The sequence below is a fragment of the Pongo abelii genome, chromosome 1 (genome assembly GCF_028885655.2).
Source record: "Pongo abelii isolate AG06213 chromosome 1, NHGRI_mPonAbe1-v2.0_pri, whole genome shotgun sequence".
In the NCBI taxonomy this organism is placed as follows: domain Eukaryota; kingdom Metazoa; phylum Chordata; class Mammalia; order Primates; family Hominidae; genus Pongo; species Pongo abelii.
Window position 1 is genome coordinate 33,357,353 of NC_071985.2, and position 23,945 is coordinate 33,381,297.

The following is a 23,945-nucleotide window of genomic DNA, read 5'->3' on the forward strand; positions in this document are numbered from 1 at the left end:
ATCAGATTATATGGGACCTTGTGGGCTTTTACTCTGAAAGAAGGAAACTGTTGAAGGATTTTGAGGGAAGAATGACATTATATGACTGCTTTCTTTAAAAGGATCACACTAGCTGCTCTGTTGAGAATAAATTTTAAGGGGAATGAGGGTGAAGGCATAAAGATCAGTTAATAGGCTTCTGCGATAACTCTGTAATAATTCAGACAAGAAATCATGGAGACCTGAACCAGGTTGATAATTGAAGATATAATAAGAAGTATTCAGATTCTGGTTATATTGTGAATGTCAAATTAACAGGATTTGGTGATGAGATTGAGGCAGAATAGGGGTTGGTAAACTATCACCATGGGCTAAATCTAGTTCATGCCTGTTTTTATAAAGTCTTATTGGAGCACAACTACACCAATTCACTGATGTATTATCTATGGCTGCTTGAGTCTGAATAGTCTACAAAGACACTATCTGGCCTTTGACAGAGTTTACTGGCCCTTAATGTCGAGCAAGCCTGTCAGGTTTGGGTCTCAGGAAACTGGAAGAATGTAGCTGCCAAAACCAGGGAGTGCACGACTGTGGGAGAAGCAGGTTTGGGGAGAGACGTTCAAAGTTCAGTTGTGAGCATGTTAAGGCTGAGATTTCTGAGACACCCATGGGGAGATATCAGGCAGGCTGCTCAAGAAACAAGTCTGAGTTCTGAAGTCGGAACTTCCAGCAAAGGATGGTATTGAAAGCCAAGGGAACAGATGGGTTAATTGGAGTGGATTGAGCTCTGGAAAAACAAACACAAATAACTTTGCCTCTCCTCTCAAAGAAGGTGGGCATTAGGAATATGAACAGGGATTTCCATGGTTATGCCACACAGTCAGAGACCCAGCTTCCCCTGGCCTTTGGCCCTGGTAGTTCGTACTGGAACCTAGCCCACTATTCATCCCTCTGGAGTACTTAGGGGGTCCCTTGGGTAGAGAAAGGAAGAGGCCTGAGAGGCAGGCAGTCTGGATCATTCCAACATCATGATGCTGGGATGTTGAGGAAGAGCCAGTGAAGAAAAGTAATGAACAGGCAATGAGGAGAGAGGAGAACCAGGAGAGTGGTATCCCGAAAGCTGGTGAAGGATTTTATTATTTGCTGAGCTAGTAAAAATAAGAGTATCCTGGTGAAGGTGTATTTCTCATCTCCTCTTCTCTAGGTTCCTCTGCCATCCTGAATGGTAGTACTGTTATTGGAGATAACACAGGAGTCTTTCTGGGAGGGCTGCCGCGAAGTTATACCATCCTCAGGAAGGATCCTGGTGAGTTTAGTAAGGTATATTATACGTTGTCATCCAAACTTAGAATAGAACCTGTTTACATTATTTTAAAGTAAGGATAAGTATTATGTTCTACCTCATGCTATATTTTCTATATTAATGTGCCAAAAATTTCCTTTAGGTTTCTTTTTTTTAAAGGAACCATGTATTCCATGTGACTTGTATTTATATTGTTAGTACTTGGTTCTTCATATATAAAAGGAATTCATTAAAACTTTTGCTGAAATGAATTATAATAATTTCAGTCAAATTATGTTATTTTAGGACCTATGCATAGTTTTTTCTATGATTTTAAATTGAATGTGAAACAACACAGAAATGGAAAACTACGAGCTTGATTTATACTCCAAATGGGGTGAAGAACATTCCCTGAATACTATGTGATAGGCACTAAACCAATCCCTAGATATTCATAGATGAATAAAATGTGGTCTTTATCACAACAAAGGTCACAGGCGTATAAACAGACAATTCCAACCTAATGCCGTAAGTGCTATAATTGAGCTATAGACAAAGTGATTCTCATATTTTTAGAACAAGAGCACAAGAACATATTCTAAAATGAAACTAATTAAAACGAATATGAATGGAATTAACCTTAGGTAGGAAAAAAAAATCACCCTTCAAACGCAATGCTAATAAATCTAGGATTGTTTCCCAAGTCCTCATTAAGAATCACAGGGTGCCTCCCAAGTCTCTCCCAAGTAGTTAAAATACAACTACATAAATATTACAAATAAGCTAGAACCCAGATAAATATAATTTGTTCATGGGTTGCCGTCTCCAGGGAATCATGATGAAGATCAAAAGGAATAGAAAGTGTTCATCAAATTTAGGAGAAGGATATAATTGAATCCTCAAGGCTGATTATAGTCACCTCCTCAGAAATGTCTCCAGATTAGAGAGGGTTTTCATTCAAGTACTTGAGACTGATGAAGAAGTCCCTCTAAAACACACACACACACACGCACACACACACAGCCTTTGTTTTTTGCCCTTCTGGGAAATAGTATCTTCAGGTACTAGGAGAGAATACCCTGATACTAAGTACCCTTCCTGTAGAGGACACATCTCCATTATGAACAAACAATTTTACTTTGTCTATGTAAATTGGCCTTATAAAACTCTCATAAACTCAAAGCTGAAAACTAAGCTTAGCCCCCATAGGAAAGGAGGTGGCTGTGTGAAATTTGACCTCAGTGCGCCTTCTCCTCCCCTTGATTTTTTTTCTTGCTTTTTCTCTAATTCTCTCATTTGCACATTTTCTCTCTCAACCTTCTGTTACCACCCTATTCACTGTATTTATAAACCCCATATCTACCTGGTCTGGAGAGTTCCACATTCAAGATCAACACTATATACATTTCCAAAAAATGAAACCAAATTATTGGTTTACTTCAGTAACAGACTGGTTCATAGATGAGGAATCTAAACTATAAACTATATATTAAATAGAAACACTCCCTTCCAATCTAACTTTTAAAGTTATAGTACTTTATTTTTGAGGCTAGTGGCAGATGAATTTTCTGTGTTAGTTGAAAAGGCAATATTCTTGCTAATGCAAAACCAAGGTTTCTGCATAAACATCTGTTTCTGCAGATATGATGGGTTTGAACCAGCGCTAAACATTATAATTGCTATCATTTACTATAGCTGATGGTGTGGTGTTTACATGAATCATTAAGAGGCTTGCAGTAAATAGGTAGTTGAGAGCTAGTGCCTATTTCTTTGACTTTAATGGCACATAAAATAAATTGCTTGAAAATAATCTTTCAAAATATATATTTATTGATATCTATAAACTCCTGCAGAGATAATCCAAAAAGGTTTTGTGGGCTGTCTCAAGGATGTACATTTTATGAAGGATTACAATCCATCGGCTATTTGGGAACCTCTGGATTGGCAGAGTTCTGAAGAACAAATCAACGTATATAACACCTGGGAGGGATGCCCCGCTTCATTAAATGAGGGAGCTCAGTTCCTAGGAGCAGGTAATGCTCTAAAAAAGACATGAGTGTTCACTTAAAATCTATGTTCTATCCTTTGTATAATTTAATCTCTCCTGTTTGATTAACTTGACCTCATATGAACCTAGTATCACGGAAATACTTACTTATTCCAATGGTGCACACAAATATATTCTTGACATCTGAATATGCAATATAAATTATAAGACTCATAAGTACACATCCATGTATAATATCTCTGGTAGCCCATGCAGTTCTTGATTTACATATGTTAACATCACCAATGTCCATTTGCAAGTCAGTTGTTTGGAAACTAGAATACAGTTAGAGATGTGTACTTAGAATGCACTCAGAAAGAAGTTTCAAAGAGTTTTGTTTACTAGGTTAATCCACAAATACCTATTTATCTCATTATAGAGAAGAACAATGTTCTTATTAATTTTCGGCTAGGTAATGGGTTAAGTAGGCCATTGAGAGAGAGCTGGAGACTAGAACCACCATCCCTGCCATTGTTCAAAAGCCTACAATGAAAGGGGAGGTGTAAGTGTCTGTAGCTTACCCCTGGCATGCACACTGAGTCTCTGCCTGATTAGAGCAGAGACTTCCACCCAGGGGAAAGGGAGAGGGATGATGGTGGCTTGGTGTACCTGGCTTGTTCATCACATAAAAGCCCATATCTGCCTCCTACATTTATAGCTAAGTTGGTTGGTTAGTAAGTTGCTTAAACTGCCTTCAGCACAAAAAGGCATATGATATTAATAATATAATCTGCACACTTTTTATTGTTCTGTTTTCATCAAGGTCATTCTGAGTTTCTTTTAGTCAATGCAAACTACTTATTGTTAATATTTATCTGAAACAGTAATAATCTTACATGATACAGACAACACATGATTTAGAGAGCAAATTTCTTCCTGTTAAAAAGTATAACACATATCAAGGTCTTTCTTAGTATATCAAGGTCTTTCTGTCACTTCTGTACAATTACAAAAGGAATTTCTTAACATTGATTTGCATCTTCTTTTGTGAGATTTACTCAGTGGCAGACTGTGTCCTAGAGTTGCTTAGCACCCTTACAATGCTGTCAATATTGTATTACACATGCTAATATGTACATATTTTTATCTTTAAAGGGTTCCTGGAACTTCATCCATATATGTTTCATGGTGGAATGAACTTTGAGATTTCCTTTAAGTTCAGAACTGACCAATTAAATGGATTGCTTCTTTTCGTTTATAACAAAGATGGACCTGATTTTCTTGCTGTATGTGAATTAATTTGATTAAAATTACTTTAAAATATAGGACCCAACTTTAAAATAAATAAACCATGTGTTGGCATTACACTTAACTGGGGCTTCTTTACAAATTCACCTTTGTTCTTTTTTTTTCCCAAAGTCATTTTTAGTTTTGAAGTCCTGTGAAACATTTTGTATTTTATTATCCTAGTAATTTTTTAAAATGACAATTGTAACAATTATAATTTTAAGAAAACAGACTAGATACAAGGAATTAAGAAAATCCAATTTAGTATCTTAAGATATGAAAAACAATATTTCCCTCATTATCTTTTGATATGAGTTTTGAAAGCATATATATTATATATTTTTCATATGACATATAGATAATCAAGTATAATAATATAGTGAACACTCCTGGACCTACCACCACACCTGATAACTAAATATTATCGTTTTTGGTCTATCTGTAAAGTCTTTCCTATCTTATTTCCATCTCCTTTCAGATGTCATAGGTGATCAGAATTTTGTATTTGTTATTCACATGCATATTCATAGTTTGAACACCTAATGAATGCCTACAAATTCTTGCTTTTGAAATTTATAAAATTGATTTTATACTCTCTCTTTAGCACTCAACATTGTTTCTGAGTCATTTATGTGTCCACATAGGTATACATTTTCTTGGCTGTGTAGTATTTCTCTTCTCTTACCAATGATGTGTTGGTTGTTCCCATGTTTTGCTGCAATGAATAAGACTGCTATAAACATTTTTATACATTTCTCTAAATACAATGGGCAACTGTAACTGCTTTTCGTTGTCTTTAATCATTAGTTTGATACCACTGTTAAATATGTTATTAAAATTTTAATTCTTAAAAGTTGTTTTAAAGAACTAGCATAGAAACAGGAGAAAAATATGAACATCTTACCCTTAGATTCTTGATTTCTAGGCAAATAGACAAATACAAGTCTTGGTTTTTAAGAGTCTAAAATTCGTTCTTTTTTCTTTTTTTTTTTTTACATTCATAGCATATACAATGCCAATATTGCTAAGAAGGGAAACGGAAATTTATCCCTTCATAGTATTTAAAATTTCTGCTTCTTTAAATATTTGTTTGTCCTCCTGTGTGTTGTTGGCTTCTTTCTCTAAAACGTAATGTCTATGAATCTAAGGACCTTGGTTCTCTTCTTTATAGTTATATCCTCAATGCCTAAGCCTTAGCAATTATCATGTTAATCAATATTGTTGAATGAATGAATGCGTGAACATGTGAATGAGCTCATGCTGTGGTGACCTTCACTGAGCATCGTTGAGTCATCTACATGTGCATACACCGTAGAGGATACAAAGATGTTTACCATTTGGCTCCTCCTCTTGAGGACCGTATGCCTGCCCCAGAGGTCTATATGCCCTACTATGCCATGCTTCCACCCTCCACCTTCCTCTATTCATTGCTTTGTTACTGTATTAAATAATACTGTTAACTTTAAGTAACTCTTACTAAAAAAAAATAAAAAAATTAAGGCTGGGTGCAGTGGCTCGCCCCTATAATTCCAGCACTTTTAGAGGCCTGGGATTACAGGAGGATAGCTTGAGGCCAGTAGTTCGAGACCAGCCTGGGCAATATAGTGAGACTCTTTTTCTATGAAAATAAAAATAAAAATAAAAAGTTAGCCAGACACTGTGGCTAGTTCCAGCTACTCGGGAGGCTGAGGCAAGAGGATTGCTGAAGACTGGGAGTCGAAGGCTGCAGTGACCTGTGATTGCACCTCTGCACTCCAGCCTGGGCAAGAGAGCTCTGTCTCAAAACAAACAAAACACAAAAATCGATACACTTAGATAAATATATACTGAGTGCCTACTATGTGCTTGGCTTTAACACTTCCCATTAACACTTCCCATGCAACTGAAAGGAAGCAGTCTTTCATAAAATGTACATTACAGTCTGCCATATCTGAGGACTGAGGCTGCTCCCAGATTACCCCTCAACTTACTTCAATATGCATGGTTATCCCCTGGAACTTGATACACTCAGACTGTTTCCATTGCTAAAACCTTGAATCTCAAAATATAACCTCATACCCTCTAGCTCTCTCAGTCTCTCTCATTATGTTCACCAAGGCATTGTCACCATTGGCTATTAGCCCACTTTCTAGTTAACTTACTTGCTCCTTACCTAAGCCACCATAATGTATTTCTTCAACCATATTTCTACCAATGCCCTGATCTTGTATCTTGTATTGGGCTTCACAAACCTTGATCAATCAATCCAGCCACCTCGCTTTTCAGTTCTAGTAGCTAGATTGCTGAACACTATAGGAAAACTAATATGGGTATGAGAACTTGTTTTGAGCTCTCCAATTCTTTTATTAAACAATATCTATTGTTTACAGGATTTTCTAATGTATTTTAGATGTAGAAAGTGAAAGAAAAATAATCTTAGGATCTAGAAACACTATAACCTGAATGTCTTCAGGTAGTCTCACACTCTCCTGATAAAAACAAGCATACATATTCAACTTTCAATCTCTCTGTCTATCAACTTGACTGTATTTGAGCCAAGCCAGATTTCACTCTCTACCTACTCAGGGGAACAAATGAACAATTACCATGCTTGCAACCAAAGAAGATATGTCTACCGTCATCCTAGATTCTATCCCTTCTTCTGTAAGAACTTGTTCTACAGTCTCCCCTCTTTGTATGTTCAACTGTTCCCTCTCAATTGGCTCTTTTCCTTCAATATATGGAATGATTGAAATTTATTTTCCTTAGTGTTTTTTCTTTTGTCTGTGAAGCCTCCCCCACTGTACTTTTCCTTACCTTCATGGTCAAGTGCATTGAAAGTGGTTACTTTTGTTATTGCCACTTTTTCATCTCACTTCAGTCCCTAAAATGACTGTACATTAGGTTCCTGCCCCTACCACACCTTTCTACAAAATCACTTTTCTAAAGTGGTCAATGACCCCCACATTTCCTAGCCCAATGATTTTTATTTCTTATATTATTTGTCCTTTTTCTGTCATTCTCTGTTTTTTTCTTATTCTTCCCTACTGATTTTCCAAAATACTAGTTTCTCCTGATTTCATTAAGTTCTCTTAGCTTCTTTAAGGAGATCATTGTCACTTAAAAGAACTATTTTCTACTATGCCGTCCCCTTAAAACATTGGTCTTGCTGAGGACACTAATCTTTTCCCTTTTCTCTCAGTCTTTTTACACTCACTGAATAATCTTATTTATTTTGTCATGTATTTTCTTCTTTTTGCTGGGCCATCCCCAAACTGCGTATCTTTATGTTTGACTTCCTCAAAAAGAGTTTCATCTGGATGTTTCATAGGCATTTCAAACTCAATATATTTAAAATGAACTCACCCCTCTTCCTTGTCAACAACAACACTCAGCCTTTCTTTCAAATGCTTTTCATAATGTCATGATGGCAGAACACCCTCCTAGTTACCCCAAAAAAATGAGATGTGTTCTTAATTTCTTTTTCATTCATCTAACTCATTTACCTTTTTACCAGGTCCTAATGAGTTGCTTTTACAAATACTTCTAAGATCGAGTCTTCCCTTTCATCAGCATCATCATTATCCTTATTTTAATGACTCTCAATATGTTTTCACAATTGAATGGATTTCCTAACGCATTTCCTGAATTCTAGTCGAGATTTTGTTTTCAGTGTGTACTTCTTATGTCTGGTAGGCTAAGCTTTTAGTGCAAGGTAATAGTGGGGAGAATATGAGTTTTGGTTTCAGACAGACACCAAACATTATTTCCATACCAGACCCTCCTATCACTGAAAGTCCTTTAAAATCTGGCTTCTACATAGCTGGCAAGACACTACCTCACCTCCCACCTCCATATGTACCCTTTGTCTTAGCTAAGTTGGTGCCTTTCTCTGAACCTGATGTCCTCATGTCATGCATATTAGTCCCCCTCCTTGGGGGACCCTCCATGAATCTTATATAGTTTCTAAAACCTTACTTTAAACCTTTCCCAACTTCCAGGGAGCAAAAAGCCCTCTCTGTTCTCTGCTTTCACTTTACTCCTTTCTTGTCTTGATTGTAGTATTGCTCCCACATGCTTGCCTCTGCTACTAGACAGTATGACTCTTAGGAGCAGTGTTTACCTTAGAGCAGCAGGTATATGGCACATTGTAAGAGACTCGATATTTATTGAATAAGTGGTTAGACAAATGAACAATTGCTTACCTGAGGTCCTTCCTGAAGATGATGCTTTTATGGAAAAAATCATAATTTGTATCTGGCATGATTTAATTTGTTTTACTTGACACAATTGATCTCAAGATTTTAAATATCATATGGTTACTGATATGGTTTCTAACAGAGTAAAAATATATTAGGTAAAATAATTATCATGAGACATTTTGAAGGAAAACCTATGAACTTATTTTTTACTATGAAAATTTGGGTGAAATATGTTCACATTAGAAAATGGTACAGTCATCTAATAGAATACACATAGAAGCAATTATGTTAGTTAAAGATTTAGAATAAAACCGAAATATTGAATAAAAATATGTCTCACACATTTGAAATTGAGTTCACTAGCCAGTTAAAATAAGCTTAATCAAGCTTGACATTTCATTTTCTTATTGTCTTGTCATATTTTCCCCCAAATTAAATTGATATATGAAGTAGTATTTTCTCATTTCTAACAATTCAAAGAGTCATAGTTCAAACTGTTCTGTTCTCTTCAGTCATTCAGTCACTTATGCAGGGGTTTAATCTTCTAACTATGTTGCAGCAAAAATAAACCTTAGGTCTACATAACATTGCATCACATCATATAATCATTACTAGGTATGAATTTGTTTGCATCAATACAACATTCTTCATGTCAACTATAAGCTAGAAAAGTATTTCCTATGTTCCTAAGCAGAAACTTAGGGTAAAGTGACACATTTATATAGAGTGCTTTCAGGGAACTGTTTTGCTTTTCTTCAAGAAATTGACCTTCTGCTGTCTCCCAAACTGCCGTTCTGCAGCCTTTTTATATACCTACTTTCTTTTTTAATATAAAATACAGATGGAGCTGAAAAGTGGAATATTGACCTTCCGGTTAAATACCAGTCTTGCGTTTACACAAGTGGATCTATTGCTGGGGCTATCCTATTGTAATGGAAAGTGGAATAAAGTCATTATTAAAAAGGAAGGCTCTTTCATATCAGCAAGTGTGAATGGACTGATGAAGCATGCATCAGAGTCTGGAGCCCAGCCACTGGTGGTGAATTCACCGGTTTATGTGGGAGGAATTCCACAGGAACTGCTGAACTCTTATCAACATTTGTGTTTGGAACAAGGTAAGTTCCAACTGGAGGAATTCACAAATCCACACAGCCCTGGTGCTAACAGTTTTTGGTGGTTCCGTGTTTCAAGAGATAGCAATAGGCTCAGGTTAAAAGCAGCACCCAACAGCACCCCTTTTTCTGGAGAAATTTAAACCCTAAAAACTAACGAAAACACTTTTTCAAAGAGTTTTGTGTGTTACCCTTAACAATGTGCCATTATTTATAATCAGCGTATTTATTTCAATATGTCCTCAGTAAATAGTAATTAATATACATATTATTATTAATGTGACATATAATTATATATGTGGTACATAATTATATATGTAAATTACTATTTACTGAATAAATATCAAAATAAATATGTTGATTATAAATAAGGTACCTGAGGTGCTTCCCAAAGATGATATTTATATGGAAAAATTAGTAACTTATATATTTATTTAAATATGTAATGCAGTTATATGTGAGATACGTAATTATATATGAAATATATGTGTATACATACATAATTATATATAATATATAATTATATATAGAATGCATATAAATGTATTTCCTCATATGTTGGATAATGGTCATTATTTGTATTTACAGATGAAAAATAAATTAAGTTGGCATGCACAACTAGTAAAAAAATCAATGCAATTCATTGCCTTTTCTTTCTTTGACATAAATGCTAATTGTCTCCATAGTTTTTCAGTAGAGCTTTCATGTGGAAAAAAAATGTGGGGTGTATTTGGTTGACTTCCAAACGTACTTGTGAAAATCTATATATTGTAGATTATTAATAACTATAAGAGAAAGGAAAAGTGCATTATTTACAATTCAGGTAAGTAGTTCACTCATAGAAGTTTGAATGTAATCAGAGAAATAATTAATTTGAAAAGGCTAACAATATCTGTGTGTCATTTCTTGTGGCAGTCATGGTTCTGAGAGCTTACATGAGAATAGGTGAGTCAGTTATTCATAACAAGTGTGTTAGGCATTATTATTTATATCCTTATTACAGATGAGGAAACTGAAAAGCAGAGAGGAAGGTAATTTTCCCAAGGTCACATGGCTAGTAAGCAGATAGCAAGACACTAAGTCTCTCTCAGGCAGCCTGTTATAAAGTCAACTCTCCTTTTTACAGTCAATGCTCTCTTTTATGGGCATTGGCCAATGCTCCTTTGTAAAGTGGGGAAAGCACAGTAACTTCCAACATAGGACCAAGCACCCTTCCATGTGTGAAAAAGGTCCTTTATGTATTTCAAAATCTACATACCCTGAATGGTTAAAATTTTCATGAAGCAGTCTTTGCCTATTTGGTAAGTACATAAAGATTTAAATGCCTTTGAATAGAAAATATATGGCAAGCTCTTAGGAGACTTTTAGAAGGGTAGTAGTAAAGAGTTAATGAATAACTGGGGTGTAAGACAGTAATGACATTTTCAAGGCACTTAAGATGTAACAGCAGCTAAAAATATTACATTCGTATGAGAGCTTCTCCAGGTTTTCAGGTTTCTGAGGTTAGAAAGAACTTGAAAACCCTTCATATGAGTGAGATTACTTAATCCTGTTTGCTTCTGGGAAAAAAAAATAAAAACAAGAAACAAAAACCCTGCATGTACAGCCTTGTTCTTTGAATTACTCCTAAACCCATTACTATCGATGGTCCTAAAGACGTGGCTAAAACTGAAATTGTAAGATAATAACAGAAATTTAAAACATCACCATAGACCCAAAGGGAATAAGTTTACCTACACACTATGACTAAGTCTGTGATACTGGAAGATATTTTATTTGTGAGTGATATTAAATTTTTATTGTTGTAGTATCATCCATATCAGTGGTTCTCAAAACACTGAAAAAATATTGACGTATGGTAGCTGGAACATAGAAGTCAAAATTAGCTATTATTTTTACTATTCAAGATACATTGACATCACCTGGAATGGTTATTAAAAATACAGATGTTAGGGACCCCTGTCCCCTGAGATTCTGACTCAGATGCTTTGAGAGACACTGATCTATATAAATAGCTGCATGTTTTATACGGTGATCAGGGAGACTAGTCACAATACAGAGGTGCAGCATGTATGTACTCAATTGCAATTAAAACGAATCATGTTCACTTAATGTATTTCTTTCAACCCACTATCAAGTGTCTTAAAAACATTTTTCCTTTTCTCTGCTTCTTAATTAGCACCTTTTTTCATCAGAAGCTCTATTTTGTGGTCACATTAGTGCTATTTTTTTTTAATCTACTAACATTGTAATCTTCCTCCAAATCAGATACAAGACTAATTTTCTTTTTTGTTTTGGAAATGCTGGGCAACATAATTTGCTGAAGATGTGCCAGCTCAGATGATGAGAGTTTATCTTCTTAGAATGATCAATGAGGATAATCACTCACATCTAGGTTGGGCATGACTGGGTCTGGCATGTGGTCTCACAGGCAATGCTCTGCCCAAACCCCTCCATGGAGAGGGAGAGAGTGGGGGCTGAAATTTAGCAGGCCTGCCAAGCCAAGCACTCTGCAGCAGTACTGCCTTCCCTAGAAGAAGGGCTAATGTTTTTCTGATTAGTCACCCTAGAGCTCTGGGCCACCTTTTAGGCATTTAGAGGCCCAGGGGTGGTGGTGTGAATGGGGATTTTTCTGGATTCTCACAAGGGTAGTGGAGTAAGAAAAGAAGGCATTTCCACTCCTCTCACAAACATCCCCTTTCTCCTTTTGCTGTCCTCACATCTCATTCAAATGTTTTAGGTCGGGGGAGCATTTCTGGTGGTACAGAGTTGAAAGCACGGGACAACCTTAACTGAACTCTTTGGTTGCCACTGGAAGGACGCTGCACTAGAGCTTAGCAGCCTCAAGAGCTCAGCAGTCTCCAAGGCCAGAGGCCAGAGGACCATTTCCTTAGGAGGATTAGTGCTTACAAACTTCATTTTATAACTAACTCTCTGGGCCTTTTTCTTCATCTCCAAAATGAAGAAAGACGTATCTCCCTGGGCTTTCCCAAATTGAAAATTTCATCTTGTGAATTAATTTTTATGATTTTTTTTGCTAAATTTTTAATTTTTTTAAACATTATGGTAGAATATATGTAACATGAAATTTACCATTGTAACCATTTTTAAATGTACAGTTTAGTGGCATTAGGTACATTCACATTGTTTTGCAGATATCACCATCATCCCTCTGAAGAACTCTTTTCATCCTGCAAAGCTAAAACTATGTACCCCTCAAAAAATAATGTAGCATTTCTTATAACAGCACTTGTTTGCCAAGCTGCCCTTTCACTGTTCTGATGTTGTTGGTAGGGAAGTTAAGGTACAGAGAATTTTGATAATACAGTTATGTGCCATCAGAAAATTACTACTGATAAATACATTAAAATTCTTAGCTTCTGAATTTTCCAGCCAATGATTTTATATTGAGCTTCACTGCTTTCAATTCAATTCACCCAACTTATTGAGTGTCTACTGTGTGTTTAAGATAGACTAGCAGTATTGATCAGTCCGGACTAAAAAAATGTGGATAATAGTAAAAGACATTTAAAAGGAAATAGGCTGCAACTTAATGTGTTAGAAGGCATAATAAGACATCATATGAATGCTGAGGAGAACAATATGGTCATTGTTACTATTAACTTACTTTACTGTTATGCATTGCATTATATTTTATTTCCATTTCCTGCTGCTGTGCTTTAATCTTGAAAAGAGCTGATCATGTGTTTGAGGCCTTTCAAACTTTACAGTGTTTTGTTCAGAGAGAGAGAGAGAGAGAACATGCATGCTACAGCAATCTCAAACTCGGTCCTGTTTGTCCCAATTTCGTGCAGTTTTCTGCGCAGAGTACTGCCAGACTTCACTGAGCTGATCTCTGTTTTCACAAAATAGCATGTAATTCAAAGCCACTGCTATTCCCTGACTGACTGGATGCCTTTTTTGTTCGCTGTCTAACAAAAAAGTGGCGAATACTCTAAATTCATTTCATCCGCATTCTCTGTTAAACTTCACAGAATGGTACTGCGCAGTGGGTGTTCTAAGGTCACCTGTGCAGAATACACATTCCATGAAATCTCATGGTGTTGCTATTGCCAACACTGAAGGCTGGCCCCTCTCATGCTAATGGGGATGTAAAACTGGTGACCATTTTGTATATTCAAGATTATGGAACTCTGTGAAAAGTGATAGAGCGTAGTGACAGCTCTTCTGTAGGCTGATGTAACTCGGGCTAAATTCTATACCTCTGAAGTGATTGTTATGCAATTCATGGCAATATTTCAGGACTAATATATTTTGAAATTATGTTCTCTCTCCTGGTATTCTACATAAAATGCTCAGAGTGTATTTTTCCCCAATGAGCTTACTGAATAATCATGCTAATTCAAATATTATTTTTTGGCACTTAAAACTGACTTATATAGTAACTTAATTTTTCAGAATTAAGAGACATGGGGCTATCCCCCTACCATAATAGGAAGTTGCCTAAATTTTATTTTATGGGAAGAAACAGAATTTAGAAAATGTGGGCCTAAAGAGGTAAAATAAATGCTTTTTCAGTACCAAAAGTTAAATTAGAATTATCCATGAATGTGTTTTCCAAATAACAGAACTATATTTCTTTGCAACAAATTAGCTTGATAAAAAGTAGGAGGCATAAAAGGTTTTCCAAGAAAGACTTGAAAGTCTAGCAATTGTATCTAACCACCCCCCTTCCTCAAAATGTAGTACTGCAGAGGACAAAAATGATTGGTAATTAATGACTCAAGCTCTTTATGAGATACTAATCCCTTACTATTTGCTAGGTTTCGGTGGTTGCATGAAGGATGTTAAATTTACACGGGGTGCTGTCGTTAACTTGGCATCTGTGTCCAGTGGTGCTGTCAGAGTCAATCTGGATGGATGCCTATCAACTGACAGTGCTGTTAACTGCAGGGGAAATGACTCCATCCTGGTTTACCAGGGAAAAGAGCAGAGTGTTTACGAGGGTGGTCTCCAGCTTTTTACAGGTAATGTGGAGGTCCTCTAAATTAAATGTTACATGTCTCTTATTCATCCCCCTTTCCCTCCCTGCCAGCCCCTCATTAATCTATATGAGTATTATTTTAATCTTGCTGCATCTTATTTCCATTTAAGAATACCTGTATCGGGTGATAGCCTCGCATGAAGGAGGTTCAGTATATAGTGATTGGAGTCGAGGACGTACAACAGGAGCAGGTAAATACTTATCTTCAAATGCATATGTGCACACACACACATGCATGTATTTGTGCGTGTATATAAAAGGAAGGACTATTACTCTGAAGCGGTAGTATTTTTGTAGTCTTGTGACAGAGCGTGCCTTGGTTTGAAAATACATCTGTCAATGGCTAAAATGCCTAGTAGATCAGTGCTTTTCATTTGTCAAGAATTCACTAAATACTTGCTCAGACTTGATCCTTTCCCCTTAGGATGCAGAAGAAAGGAAAGTTCAGGTTGTCTTAAGGATGTAATAGCCCCACCTACCTAATATGTCTAAGGATAGGTAACCTTTACAGATGGCATAGATAACAAGAAGCTGAAGTCAGGGATTAGGATTATCCTTGGATGAGAGTGGCACCCTCTTGACTTTCTTACAGAAAATACATTTGAAACCTGCAACTGGTTGGAATCAGGTGTGTCTATGACATTATTGCAGATGTTTGCCCCGTTGTTGACTATTAGAATCTTAGAATGATTCTCCCACGAGAAAAATTGCCGATTGGTTTAATATATTTTGAGTTGGAAAAGAACCAACTAGGAGGCAGTATACATTAGACCTAATCTCAGACAACTGACTTGTTCCATACTTCTGACTGGCCACAAAATCTTTTCCCATAATACCGCCACAGAAAGGCATTCAGCACAAAGAGTTTTGTGAATCAGTGGCATTCTACTATTTTGGGTCAAATATTTGTCAGGAAACTGAACACATCTCCAAATGATTGCCACTTATGTCTCTGTAAGGAAGGTTATTCAGCGAGTAACAATTTGTCTAAAAATGCGTTTCCGTCAAGATATTCTCTTATACCTAATCAACAGTGGGTTACTATCCCAGGCATCCTTTGAGGAATCTTCTTAATCTAAAATATAATTAAATACTGAGATGAGCAACTAAGAATAATTTTCAAGACTCTCTACCTACATATTTTCCTGAAGAGGACAACTTGACACTTTTCCAGGACGATTTAAATTATCACCTATTTATAGGCAAGACAATGAGCTGAACGATCTCTTAAAATCCTTTTCAACTTCAGAGCTAAGAGAAAGCTCCAATATAAAATACTCACTTGTTACTGACGTGTTCTCTGCTCCTATTTCACACCCTTCTACTTTATTAACAAATATAAAGCCTGCTTTGAGTATAATTCAGCAACATTAATAGGTGTCTGGAAAGTACATTGCTTACTTAGCTTAATAGTCCCCGTTTTGAGTACTACTGAGAAAGTACACAAATAGAGCTCTGAATTTATAGCAATGATCTGACCACAGCCCTATGCCATAAATTCATATTTACAATCTGACCACAACACTGAGCAGCTACATGCTCCCAAGGGTTGGAGAATAATTGCACTATTTAATTATTTTTGAGTCACTTTTGCTCTGTCCCTTATGAGAAGACCATCTGTTAGACAGTACTGTACTTTGCCCTGTACCACATTTCAGAACTAATAAAATCAACATCACTCCTGTTGTCCCTTTCCTTGCAACTCGATCGTGTGGCCTGTGTGTTTTCTATAGGTGCCCGTGGTGTTTTAACTGCTCAGAGAGTGGTTCTCCCCTTTGGTGTTTCCTCTTATCCTTTATGTTCGCTTTGTTTCCCTTAAAGCTGTCCTATTTTATTGGTCTGGACAGTAAAGTCGGAGAGGAGGAGCTTTGATGAGGAAAAACCAGAGTGATCCTCCATTGACGGGGCTCAGCAGTCCATGAGCAGCTAGAGCAGGTCTCTCATCCATCATCCTGCCACGGAGTTCCTTGGGCTCTTTCTTTGTGTCCCCAGTGCACTCAGCTGTGATGAAGTTTTTACTGATCAGAACTGCAGAAATGTCTAATAAATAGTTAAAGGTTATAGATTCTTTAAATTAGGGGGCTCAGCTTGTAAGTAAGGTTTTGCAGTTCTTTTAAACTTCCTCATTTTGTGATATTATTTTGAGATAGTCTGCGGAACAAGTCTTTGAAAATGACTTTGTAGAATCTCAAGGGCACCAGCTCCTTTACCCCACCCCCACCCCCAAAAACTGCAATTAAGAATATATTCCATATATCATATCTGGTAGAACTTTGCTTTTTAAAAATTAATTAGAAAAACAATTGCATTTGGAAAACGGGTCTAGGCATTCAAGTACAACACAATCACATTTGTGATTTTTTTTGGCTAATACATCGAAGATATAAAAGTGTCAAACCACTATGTATAATAACAGTCTAATTATCTTGCTTCAAAGGGGGTACATCATTATATTGCTTGAACTTGTTATCTGCCTACCATCCACCTCTTTCTTTATGAGTGATGTTTAAACATGTCTGATACATTAAATGTTTTTGGAAAACCTGGACTAGACTTGAAAGAATGTTATGTCAATGGAGTTTTGATGGTTTTGAAATATCGCTTAAACTGAATGGCTCAAGATGTGCAGTCATATTAAATCAATGCTGAAAAGTTACAACTCTAATAAATTGTATTTATGCTAATGGTTGAGTCTGATTTACTGTGGCCATTAAAAGTGAAGAATAGGAGCAATAGTCTTCTCAGAACTGCCATTTTCCCTATTTTCTCTTTTATTCCTTCACAGCTCCACAGAGTGTGCCAACTCCCTCAAGAGTCCGCAGCTTAAATGGATACAGCATTGAGGTGACCTGGGATGAACCTGTTGTCAGAGGTGTAATTGAGAAGTACATTCTGAAAGCCTATAGTGAGGACAGCACCCGTCCACCCCACAGGCCCTCTGCCAGTGCTGAATTTGTCAATACAAGCACCCTCACAGGTAAAGGCAATCCTTTAACAGAGTAGACCCTATTAACTTCCTTTTTGTTTGCATTTTAAATAAAAATCTTCTGCAAATGTTTTTTAGAAAAATGTATTAAATATACATGTATTTTACCTGATTAAAAACAACAACCATCTAAAGTAGTGGAAGCCTACATCTACCTAGGATAAAAAGGATAATTCTACAATGTGCATGGGCTCTTATGGATAATTTTATTCTAAGGTAGATATTCTCTCCATCCCCCAAAGATTACATCATAGGTGGCTATAGCCCTTTAACACCTTATAGACATCTTTTGGAAATCCTATGTATAAATACTTATTTCACAAAGCAAAAATTTACTCTTTGGGACTAGCCCCAGTTCATACCACTATTATTTATTGTAAAATTGCTGATTAAACCTAATTATCTCAAGGTGGAGGAGTCTTAGAGCCCCAGTTAGTTGGGCTGGCAAATCAGTGAATTGATTTCTCACAGTGTGGTGTGCCATGAAGAATGATTGTAATGAAATATACTCATACACACCACTAACACATCTCACACTCAAATTCATGCGTGTGTATTAAGAGCATTTTTCAGCTTCATGAAATATTAAAGCACATTTAAAGGGAGAGTTGAATTTAAGCCTTTGATAAAAAGAAAGTAAATGTGTCAAATTTGACAGAAAAAAACATTTTCCTCTATCAAAAAATCCTGTAACATGAACCATCAGAATGGATGTTAGAAAAGCCTTAAATATTTTCCCAACAAACCTGTTGGTCAATTCCCTCAAGACTTTACTTCCTTCTTTAGACTCTTTGGAATGCACAGCCCAAATATACTACCAACTTTTAGCAAAAGAAAAACAAATTCACACCCTTCACTTCTTTCCTATTTTACCCTCCTTATCAAAGCCCAACCTGATTAAGCCCACAGCTTGCCTTTTCACAGGTTGCACATGGCAGCTACATGGGCTGGAAAATATCAAGTAGTTTATTGCTAAAAATGCTCAACCCCACTTTCAAATGAGCACTCAGTAATGACACCAATCCTACTATATTTCCAGAATAGGCTCCTTCCCCCATTCTCCTCATTAAAAATTTTATATTTTTCCAAACTATACACGTTACCTCCCTTTCTCATCCCACTCAGCTGACAGCGTTCTATTTTAGATCAAATTAGACACCATAGAAAAAACAATCTATTGTATAGGATTTCTATTACTTTCTTACTACCAAATGTACATATTAATTGCATTTTTCTGCCTGATGGAGTTGTTATTAGGGGTTGGATGAATGAATGCATGCTAAAACACATAAGACCGTTTTTATATATAGGAGGTGTGTGCTATGCTATCATTTTATTGTCATTATTATTTTTTATTTTCACAGTTTTTTTCCGTTCTGTTTTACAAAGCTTCTCTTATCCTATCAAAAATAGAAATCTTCACAAGTCCTCTGGACCCTGACTGTTCCTGTTTCTTCAGAGATGTTACTGACAGCTTATCTTCCTCTCACTTATATTTTTAACGCCTCCGTCTACTGCAGTAGAGTATGGCCCAAGGACCAGCATTGCTAGCTTCACTTGGGAACTTATTAATGCACATTCTCCTGCCCACCCCACACCCGCCAAATCAGACACTCTGCAGTGTGGCTCAGCGGTCCTTGTTTTAACAAGCCCCCAGATACATCTGATGTATGCCAGTTTGAGAACCACTGACTGGGTGGATTCTTCCCAGGGTCATTCAAACTCTTTTATCTCCCATTGTTAAAAACCAACACACTAACCCAAACCAATCACAAAAATCTTCATTCTGTCCAAACTCCCAGCTGTTGCTCCCTCTCTCCTCCTCTCGGCCTTCATCTAGCATGAAGTATCTAAGCTCATTTTGTCTTCACTTTGTCTGGCTTCTGCTCATTACTTTCGTGATGAGCACCAAAAACTGCCATGTTTACATAGGCAAAAAACACTTGACGCTCTGTCTTCACCACTCTTCAGCATTCTCCACAGTAACTCTCTCATCATTTCTAGAAATATTTCTTCACTTCTGTGACTTTTCTGCTTACCTCCTGGTTCTCCAGGGACCCTGTTCTCAATGTCCTTTGCTCACTTCTTCTAAAGTGTGACGACATATTGAAGAGTCTCAGGATTTAGAACTGGGCCGTCTTCTCTTTCGCTTTCATTTTTTTCTGGCTTGCTCCGGAAACCTTATTGATTCTCATAACATCAAATACCAGATAGATGCTGCTATTGTCTCCTAATTGTACATCCCACCTGGACATCCAAATGTCTGCATCCAATAGGCGTTTGGACACAGTGACATTTCCAACTGGATGTTTCTCACCTTCTACCCTTACCAAACCTCAACTCTTGCTTCTCCTGCATTCTCATAGATACCTCCAGCCACCCAGTCAATAAAATTTGAGAGTTACTCTGGACTTTTCGCTTCCTTCACACCTCATATCCACAGTTGTCATTCTATTTTTCAAAATATGTGTTAAGGTCATCCATTTCTCCTCTAATCTACTGGCCAGCCCAAACTACTACCATCTTTTGCCTGGACAGCTGCAATACTTATCTTCATCTTTTTCATAGCCTTTTTTTTTTTTCTCTCTCTCTCTCTCCCTGGCCATGAGTGTATTCTACAGAGCATCCAACATCATGTCTCTCTCTCAAAATCTTTCTTTCTTTTTTTTAAATTATACTTTAAGTTCTGGGATACATGTGCAGAATGTGCAGGCTTGTTACATAGGTATACATGTGCCATGGTGGCTTGCTGCACCTATCAACCCGGCATCTACATTAGGTATTTCTCCTAATGCTATCTCTCCCCTACACACACCCTCCACCCCTCGACAGGCCCCGGTATGTGAGGTTCCCCTCCCTATATCCATGTGTTCTCATTGTTCAATTCCCACTTATGAGTGAGAACATGTGGTGTTTGGTTTTCTGTTCCTGTGTTAGTTTGCTGAGAATGATGGCTTCTAGCTTCATCCATGTTCCTGCACTGCCTCTCTCACAATCACACCTTGTCTCAGTCTGCCCCTACTTCCTGGGTTTCCAACAATTACCGTTGTAATTAATATAAAGAAATTTATATGTAAATCCTTAGGAGAATTCCTGACAATGATGATGTAATAAATCCCTAGAAGTGGAATAACTGCATCGAAGGCTCTTAAGACATTGTATAGTCTTGAATTTTGAAGTCAGACGTTGATATAAATCTCTGCTATATACCTTCCCTGTGGATAAGTTTCACATCCTTCTGGATCCTAAAGTCTTAGCCTATGAAATGGGAGAGTAATATTTACCTCAGAAGAATATTAAAAATATTAAGTGATATGATATTCTAGCTCTAATCCTTTTTAGCTGTGTAACTTGGAGAAATCAATAAACCTCTGTGTGCTTCAAAATCCTTCTAGGTAAATAAGAATGAGATACAACTACCTGCCTCCCAGGGCAGCTGTGGAGATTAAACGAATTCATATGTATGTAAAGCACATAGCACAGTGCTTGACATCTGGCATGCACTGTATCAATGTTACCTATAGGATATCTGTAAAGTTTGTAACACTATGCTTAATGTATGGTAATTTCTCAAGAAAAGGATAGTAATTTTTTTTGGTTTTTTTGTTTTGTTTTGTTTTTGATGAAGTCTCACTCTGTCGCCCAGGCTGGAGTGCAGTGGCGCAATCTCCGCTCACTGCAAGCTCCGCCTCCCAGGTTCACCCCATTCTCTTGCCTCAGCCTCCCCAGTAGCTGGGACTACAGGCGCCCGCCACCACGCCCAGCTAATTTTTTTGTATTTTTAGTAGAGACAGGGTTTCACCATGTTAGCCAGGATGGTCTCGATCTCCTGACCTCGTGATTCGCCCACCTTGGCCTCCCAAAGTGCTGGGATTACAGGCGTGAGGCACAGTGCCCGGCCAGGATAGCAATTTTTACACTGCCCAAAAAGCTGTACAAATTATGCTTCCACCAGCAAGCAGAATGCAAGATTGTGCATTTCATTTCATCTAGCCAACACCAAGTTTTACAGTTGAAAAAAATTGCCAATTTAAAAGGCAAAATATGTCAGAATATTGTTTTAGTTTGTATTTATGTGATTACTAGAGAGATTAGTTTTTAAATATTTATTGGCCATTTCTACTTCTTTTACGATGTGCCTAAGTAGGTCCATTGTTTTTTATTTTTTATTTTATTTTATTTTTTATTTTTTTGAGACAGGGTCTCACTCTGTCACCTAGGCTGGAGTACAGTGGTGCAATCTCAGCTCACTGCAAACTCTGCCTCCTGAGTTCAAGAGATTTTCCTGCCTCGGCCTCCCAAGTATTGGGGATTTCAGGTGTGCACCACCACACCAGGGTAATTTTTGTATTTTTAGGAGAGATGCAGTTTCACCATGTTGGCCAGGCTGGTCTCGAACTCCTGACCTCAGGTGATCCACCTGCCTTGGCCTCCCAAAGTGCTGGGATTACAGGCATGAGCCACTGCACCCAGCTGCATTGTTAATTTTTCTATTGAATGATTCACATTTTCTCATTAAAGTTTTTCTCTGCATATGAAGAATAATATACACATTTATCTCATCTGATGCAACTCCCCCAGTTTTGTCATTTTTTAAAAATTTTGATTTGCATTTCTGTGTAGAGATTTAAAAAAATATTTTATGTAGTTAATATAACATCCTTAAAATGTTCAATATTCTATGTGTGATTTTTAAAAAATATATATTCCCCATTTAGGGTTGATTATTATTTGTTTATGTTAGATATACCATATTGATAACATATAATGCATATTCCTCAAAATAGTAATTCTAAGTTTAGGATAAGAACAAATCAGAAACTGGGTGCAGGGAGGCTTTTCAAATTAAATCAGCCTCTCCCAAGATTCTGAAGCATACCTTCTTGAAGGAGAGATCCCACAGACTGTAAACCAATGTAGTGTAGTACTGGATGTTACTCAAAAGGCATGTCATACATGGTAGTGATGTACAGGGAGAAGAAAATCAGAAAACTACTGAGAAATTGTCATTTATTTTTATATATCAAATTTGTCACAAACTAACGGAAGAGTTAACTGTGTTACTATGCGTGCAGTTTTGTCAGTTTCTCAGAGATATTTTTTGTTTGAATTTTTTGAGTTTTTATTACTTTTACACTTATTATTTATGTTTTAACCTTCAAAGTCTCATTGCTTTAGGTATAGTCATGCATTGCTAAAGGATGGATATGTTCTGAGAAATGTGTCATTAGGAGATTTCATCACCTTGCAATGTGCTTACATAAACCTAGATGGCATAGCCTACTCCACACCTATGCTAGACGGTGTAGCCTATTTTTCCTGGGCTGCAAACCTGTGCAGCATATTACTGTATTGAATAGTGTAGGGAATTACAACTCAATGGTGAGTATTTGTGTATCTAAACAGATCAAAACACAGAAAGGTATAGTAAAAACACTGCATTGTAATCTTATGGGACCACCATCCTATGTGTTGTTGACCAAAACATTATGTAGCACATGACCACATAGCAGCAACATGGCTAAAGTCCTTTCATTCAACATTGTTTTCTTATAAGTTTGATGAGAAAATTAAAAAAAAATAAATCCCTAGCAAGGGCCACTCTCTGCATGGAATTTGCACATTTTCCCCATGTTTTTGTGGGTTTTCTCTGGATACTCCAGTTTCCTCCACATCCCAAAGGTTTTCCCCTTACATGAATTGAGCTGTCTATATGACCCCAGAGTGAGTGAGTGCAGGTGTGTGTGACTGTGCCCTGTGATGGTATGGTGGCCTGTCCAGGGCTGATTCCTACCTTGAGCCCTAAGCTGCCAGGCTGGGCTCCAGCCACCCACAACCCTAAAGTGGAATAAGCAGATTGGAAAATAAATGAACGAGTAAATAGAAATCATTGTAAAATAAAAATTCGTAAAGTCTATGCTAATCATACAGATGCACAGCAAGAAACAATTCAGTATGACAGGGCTCAGCAAGCTGCCCAGTCTGTGATTGCTGGGGTTTGAACTCCATGCTGGTAGGCGGTGCTCCTTACAATGTTCACTTGGAAAGCATTTGTTCCTTGATTTATACCACTGTGACCGCTGTCACTCACTGATTCACCAAAACTTGAGTAAATCATTATTTTGT

General features: G+C 37.1%; 1 protein-coding gene and 2 long non-coding RNA genes across 3 annotated transcripts in view; 1 reads left to right on the plus strand and 2 right to left on the minus strand.

The window, feature by feature from the left end:
- USH2A (usherin) overlaps positions 1–23,945 on the plus strand; it is an 827,758-nt gene that overhangs the window by 367,970 nt on the left and 435,843 nt on the right. The window contains exons 25-31 of the mRNA XM_024239307.3: positions 1,184–1,285; positions 3,115–3,294; positions 4,404–4,534; positions 9,558–9,831; positions 14,613–14,816; positions 14,944–15,024; positions 17,619–17,810. Coding sequence (XP_024095075.2) covers positions 1,184–1,285; positions 3,115–3,294; positions 4,404–4,534; positions 9,558–9,831; positions 14,613–14,816; positions 14,944–15,024; positions 17,619–17,810 — 1,164 coding nt within the window. The remainder of the gene's footprint in view (positions 1–1,183; positions 1,286–3,114; positions 3,295–4,403; positions 4,535–9,557; positions 9,832–14,612; positions 14,817–14,943; positions 15,025–17,618; positions 17,811–23,945) is intronic.
- The window catches only part of LOC134761592 (uncharacterized), an 83,455-nt gene that overhangs the window by 41,286 nt on the left and 18,224 nt on the right, over positions 1–23,945 (minus strand). The window lies entirely within an intron of this gene.
- LOC112130477 (uncharacterized) lies at positions 1,086–15,448 on the minus strand. Its single transcript, XR_002912729.2, has 3 exons — positions 15,313–15,448; positions 8,720–8,848; positions 1,086–1,282 (listed from the first exon to the last, which is right to left on the minus strand). It is a non-coding gene; the product is annotated as an uncharacterized LOC112130477 (long non-coding RNA).